This window comes from Mesitornis unicolor, unplaced genomic scaffold (assembly GCF_000695765.1).
Source record: "Mesitornis unicolor isolate BGI_N332 unplaced genomic scaffold, ASM69576v1 scaffold8344, whole genome shotgun sequence".
Lineage (NCBI taxonomy): Eukaryota > Metazoa > Chordata > Aves > Mesitornithiformes > Mesitornithidae > Mesitornis > Mesitornis unicolor.
The window spans coordinates 111,870-118,401 of NW_010179357.1; the positions used below are offsets into that span (position 1 = coordinate 111,870).

Below are 6,532 nucleotides of genomic sequence, written 5' to 3' on the forward strand. Positions count from 1 at the left end.
AAATACCAGCTTTTAAATAGGCAGCCGCACTACTGAGATGGTACATAAGATACGTCTATTGCACTAGAAGTACAAAGCTAAGAATAATGCATAATATTTTATTTTTAAACTTATTTACAGAAAGATATTGCACCAATCCTTTGTCCTTTTTTTCAGTTTAACATATTAAGGAAAAGCCTATTATTTACAGTTAAAAAGTGAAGTGCAAAAGCAGACTGAAAGAAACCAGAAAGAATAAAGTTTATTTAAATGGCCAAGTACAGTTCATTACTTGACCATAGCCCACATCCAGTATGATCTAAAATAATTTGTACCATATATATCTGTAATTTCAAAAATCCTTGCATTTCTCTGTCGATGCAAGCCTTATCTTTTACTCTAACCATGAGAAGGTCTACGTAAAATGTAAAGGCTAACCATAGCTTAGCTTAATAGCTTTATTTCTCCAGGAAAGTGATGCTCTTTTAGGTAAATTGAAAAAGCTATGTAGTATTATACATGTATTTGAAAAGTAGTGATAAATCAGGCATGATGGTTTTCATTCTTCCTAAACACCATAAGGAAAGGTTTGCTGATATTTCAGGATTGATGATGCTAAAGTCACTGCCGGTCTGAATGTCATTACACAGCACGTGGTCCTGTCTCTGTCTATCTGCCACTGGGACTGTCGTGATGCATTTCTGGGGTGTAGGTAAGTAGAACAATCATGACCCAGAGATGGAGCAATGCCTGGGAAAAGAAAAGAAAAAATTAACTTATCAGCACTGACAATCATTGTTCACAGCAGCAGTAAATATGAGAGCTCTCAATGAGAGCTATAAAACTAGTTTTTATTAGAAATGTTTTGATTTAATACTTTTCCTATTATTTGGATACTCCTAAGAAAAGAACTCTTATTTGCACAATGAAATGCTGAGTCAGATTCTGAAGAAACCATTTGCAGAAAACCAAGGATTTTACACAAACAGCTAAAATAAAGCATCCTGGTTTCCTACAAATTTATATCCTCTGGCTTCTCTTTTCTGCCATGCCCCAGCAAGTCCAGCTGTCCTCTCTGATATCCAGCCCCCAGCCAGCACATTATGTGATCTGCCTCGAGTGGCTGGCAAGCCACTGCTCCTGTGCCAACTGACCGATACCAGACTGCAAACCAACTGAGTTCTGCTTCCTTTCTCCTTTCCACAGGCACTGATTTGAGGCATTATTATGAACGTTTTAGGAATGTTAATTTTCATTCAAGTTTGGCTGAAACTATGAAATTAGAATAGAAGTTGCTGGGTACGCAACAAGGGAGATTAGTGACAGAATACATACAACACGTTTCCTTAAAAAAAATAATAAAAAATTAAAAAAAATCAAGTTACAGCAGTCATAGTCAAGGTTCAAACTAAAAAAAAAAGATAACTGCCACTGACTGCCCAATATACAGCTCCTGTGCAACCACCTTCGAGTTTCACTTTGGATAGCAGCTTAGGCAAAAGACGTCTTCAGTGTTTCCGTAAGAAGCATTTTATTCATATAGTGCTAAGTCATGAATAGGAAGAAAGAGAGAGGTGAGGAATTCAACAGCCCTGTTCCTTCCAGTACTTAATGGGCTGGAAGAAGCAATTGCATGGGGAATTTGTAATTTCCTTTATTCATGTGTCCGTCTGCTTTATATCCTGAAAGAGTGACAGCTGCTCTCAGAAACTGTTCAGAAGAATCATTATGCCCTCTCAAGCAACACTTTTTTAATTTCAAAGACCCAAAGGCTCAACTAGTGGAATATTTTCCAGCACACCTACCTTACTTACCACAGGTCACTTAAACTGACAAACATCTGCCCTCCAGTGGAAAACGGAGGAATTTAATTTTTATCAACTGCAAGCCTGGTATGGACGAGCAACTTTCTACTGTTTAAGTCTAGCAACAAAACCTTTTCTTGCTACTTTTCCAGTTACCAGAGAAATGTGATTGTTAGCCACTGAACAAAGAGGGAAGTGCCAAATATAAAAAAAACTGTAACATGTAATTTTCCTAAATGCATTGCATACAGGTGTGGTGGGTTAACCTTGGCAACAGGTCACTATTATTCTGTATTTTAATACTAGGCCTCTCCTTTTCCAGTCTTTTAAGTGGTAGTTCCATAAATGTCTTTAAGACTGCAATACTAAGAATTTCTGGGAAAAACTGAAAACTGCCAAGTAACATGACTCCTAAATGCTGTTCTGTAAGTACTATTCAGTCAGTTTTACAAAAAAATACATTGAGTTGTTAATGATAAAGCCTTTTGAACATCAAACATCTTGTAATTTCATATGTATTCCATACACTGGCTATAGAAATCTTGCATAAAGTTTCACACTTTAAAGAAAGCTTACTCACCATGTAAATGATCACAAAGACTCTTGCTATGGGATATCGCCTTAGAAAGATTCCTAGCCGAATGCTGCAGAAGCACAAGAAAAAAATCAAAATGCACACGTTAGCAATAAATTCCTGTTCCTCTCATTCTAATCACCACAAACTCATAAACATGAGCTGATGTTATACACATGGCTTTGTTTATGACTTGAATTTTACTTCAGGTATTCAAGACATTAAACTGAATGAGCAAATTCAGAATTCAGACCATGAAACATTGTTTTTTTCTGTTACATGCTAGGCTCAGAGTTTGTGAAAGAGCTAAGACTCAAGAGTTGTACAGCTATTTTAAACTTCACAAATATGCTATATATTTGCCAAATTTTGTTACTTGAGGAGCTGTGATGAATCCTTCAAAAAGATTTAAGCAACTAAAACCTCGGATTCCTTTGAAAAACCTGTCAGATCACTACCATTCTTGCATTATATTAGAAGACAAGGACATGAGTTTTCCAAGCTTACTACTACAATGCTACAAAGCATCCTGTGCTAGATGCGTACACTGTTGTGCTGTAACATCAGTTTAAAAATCCCATGGGTGTACTGATGATTTGACTCGATCTTAAAGGTCTTTTCCAACCGAAACCATTTTATGATTCTATGATACTGAAGCAAGTATGAACTGCCAAATGTAGTATTAAAATACGGCATATAATAGCTCCGAGTTGTGGAAATCCAGATATTCTTCACTATGACATTAAAGTACCATGGAAGCAAAAAAGATTTTCTATCAAGGTATCTTGCTTTCAAAAGATTAAGTATTACCTAATTTTGTTTTATATTGGTATTTGGTACAAGTTTTGGAGCAGACCTTTGTATGAATATTGACAATTAACCTAACTGCTCAGAAAAGGGATCAAAGCAAATCTTTTGCTGGATCCAGAATTATTTTTGTTTACTAATTCATCAAACAGATTATTCTTCAAGGTAAAGAGCTGCACTGGGTCAGAACCCAGAATCTTGCTTCATCAGGATCCCTAAACAGGAGTAAAAGAATATGATAAAAAAATATGATAAAAATATGATACTCCTCAAGTACATGATACTTGTCCGCTGATACACGCTCACAGTGTTTATCACAGACAGTCAAAACTTCTGAAAATGAGAAAGAGGCAGGATGGTAATGAAAAAGGTTAGGGGTTTTGGTAGAGTTTAGTGATATTCTTGTATCAAAATCTACAAGACCGTTTCTTAAATAATTGACTATAAATCTGCAAAAGCCCAAGTATATTAATTTCATAGGAAAGCACATGTGAACTAGGTCAATATTTGGTAATTTATACAGTATTTAATATATTAGCTTCATTATTTTTTACTTTTACGTTCATAAAAGCAGTTCACAACAGAAAGTGTGCCACTCGAAAACTGTAAAAGGATTCCAGAAAGTACAAAATGTATTTTCTCAGGACACACTTACCTAAACTGATCTATACTACTGGCAGCTTTGCGAACTCTCCCATACATTCCTGCCATGTTTGTATCCGTGTCACTAAACAGGACAGGAACATTCCGCATACGAGCACCTATTTGAAGGAAAAAAAAGCAAAAAATCTCATTAGTCTCAAACCAGCTAAGCTGTTGTTTAAGTAAAACAAATGGATAGTATATAACAAAAAATATAAAAGTAATATAAAAAGTGATTAATCTGATTTGCTAGTGCCATTTTGCTGGGTGCAGGAGTGTGTTTTGAGGGGAGGAGTCTTGTACCATGAATCAAGTGCTGAGGTTCTCCTAGCGATATAGGATGATCGCTGCACAGTACAGACAAACCAACCTCAGCAGGACTACCATATTTTAAGATGCTTTTCAAGAAAAACAGAAAACAAGGAGGAAATTGATTTCAACTGGAATTCCAACCAACTCTCAAAAGGAAGTATCCCATTCTTGCTCACTTCCCAAACCCTTTTTACAAGGGAATACTTAAAACTTGCTTCTGACATTCAGTTTAAACCCCAAAGAGACTTATTTGCACCTGTGACAGGATTTGTAAATACGATTGTTCTGAAAGTGCCAGCGTACTGAGAATTAAAGATGCAATTTGCTCTAAGTTTACTTAAAGTAATTTACACACAAAGAGGAGCTTCTACTTAACTATTTTTATGATACTGGCTGCTGTTGACAAGGTCTCTGCCATAAGCTGAGTATTTTCAGCTTTTTTTTTTTTTTCCTCCTTAGAAACTCAGACTTTCAGGGAAAGGCATCAGGAAATACAAAGTTCTGAAATGCAGAAAAGACAGAGTTTTAAGTTTTATATTTCCTTAGTTACCTTCAGAACTGTCAATTCCTGCCATATTAATGGAAGGTCCATTAGCACTAGTGCCTTGGACAGCCTTCAGCTGTTGCTCAAGTCGTTCCAGTTGATAGACAAGGGAGTTTTTCTCTGTGCTCAGGCTTTCTAACATGGTTTGCTTCTGAATTAGTGTTTCTGTCAGCTGATGAAGCCGGTTTTCTAATTCTGTCTGACTGCTACTACTAAGAGCCTTGTTTGTGAGCTAAAAAACAGAGCAAAGAATAAAATCAGAGTAAGTTTAAAGTCTGTCCAACTGACATATTACAAAACTCTAAACAAGAGAGCCCTCCAAGAATGAAGTCACCCCATTGCAGTATTTTTACAGGATAATACTATCAAAATGATCACCAATGAGCACAATAAAGAAGAAACTTAATTTCAACAGTTGCTAAATGAAGATTTTACATAAGAAATTCTATGTAAAAAATTATTCCTGTTTTCCATCTCTAATCATATGAACATTTCTGTATTATTATAATCTAAATGGCAGGCATGACAATAGTAAAATAATCCAGTCTGACTACCATACTTGCAACTTCACAGAACAAGTGAGTACATAAAATGTTTTCAAGCAAAGAAGGAAAAACTCAGTACAAACAGGGAGAATCCAACATCATTTTACAGGAAAACTTGAATGAAAATGGTGAAAATGCAGGACATTGCAGAAGAATTGAGGAGCACTGAGGCAGAAAACACGATTGTACTAGCAAATAGAAATTGCAAGAACAGCAAATGAAGACATGGATCATGTCATCCAATTTCCAGAAAACATTTAAAGCAAATGGGAATCTCCAGATTAACCATGTGTGCAATAGCCCATCTATTCACTGCAGTCTCGGCCCTCAGCCACTTGTAGCACTGTACGCTTCAATGATGAAAAAACACAATCAGAAGGAGCCAGAGGCAGCAAGATATCAAAAACACAAACCGGCTGCAAGGCACTAGGGCAGATGCAGGTAGTCCTGAAGCCAGCATTACCAGAAGACTCATCCACCAACAAGCTAAAGAAATTTGTATCACAACACAACATCATCCAGATCCTCTGATACTATACTGTACAGCTGGCCATAGTTGACTCTAGACTATGAATTTCTCTACATGTAGACTACTTTTCATTATGGTAAGATAATTTACACAAAACAAGGCCTGTGCCTTCATGCTGCCCAAGGAGACTGTGAGGGTTGAAAAGTATCAGAAGATTCCAAATGGGTTAGACTGATTCAAGGAAAATAGGTCCGTAAAAAGCTATTCTCAGGATTGAAAACAAGTACACTTTAACTCATTAGTAGAGTGGGGGATGAAATGGTTGGAGGCTGTCTTGGGCATAGTGATCATTAAATGATAGAGTTTTTAGTCCTTGGAGAAGCAAGGAGGGGGACTAGCAGAACTGCCACTTTGGACTTCTGGCGGGGAGACTTTGGCCTGTTTAGGGAATTGGTTGGCAGAGTTCCTTGGGAGGCAGTTCTGAAAGTCAAAGGAGTCCAGGAAGGCTGGACATTCTTCAAGAAGGAACTCTTAAAGGCACAGGAACGGGCCATCCCCGTGTGTCAGAAAACGAGCCGGCAGGGAAGAAGACCGGCCTGGCTGAACAGAGAGCTCGGGCTGGAGCTCAGGAAAAAGAAGAGAGTTTATGATCTTTGGAAGAAGGGCCAGGCATCTCAGGAGTAGTACAGGGCTACCGTGAGGCTGTACAGGGAGAAAATTAGAAGGGCTAAAGCGCAGCTGGAACTTAATCTAGTAGTAAAACCAGCAGTACTCTGGGTACTCAGTCCCCTGAGAGGGAAGACAGGGATGGCAAGCACAGTGATGCCCCATAATCCATGAAGAGGTGGTTAGCGA

At 37.6% G+C, this 6,532-nt stretch overlaps 1 protein-coding gene across 1 annotated transcript; it reads right to left on the reverse strand.

Moving 5' to 3' along the window:
- Positions 1 to 386: 386 nt before the first annotated feature.
- On the reverse strand, positions 387 to 4,895 carry GOLGA5 (golgin A5; the record flags this gene model as incomplete). The annotated part of the gene is made up of 4 exons (XM_010182734.1): positions 387 to 729; positions 2,365 to 2,428; positions 3,821 to 3,926; positions 4,670 to 4,895. Coding segments are annotated over 4 exons (477 nt in total), but the record flags the coding sequence as incomplete, so codon positions are not given.
- Between the last annotated feature and the right edge of the window lie 1,637 nt (positions 4,896 to 6,532).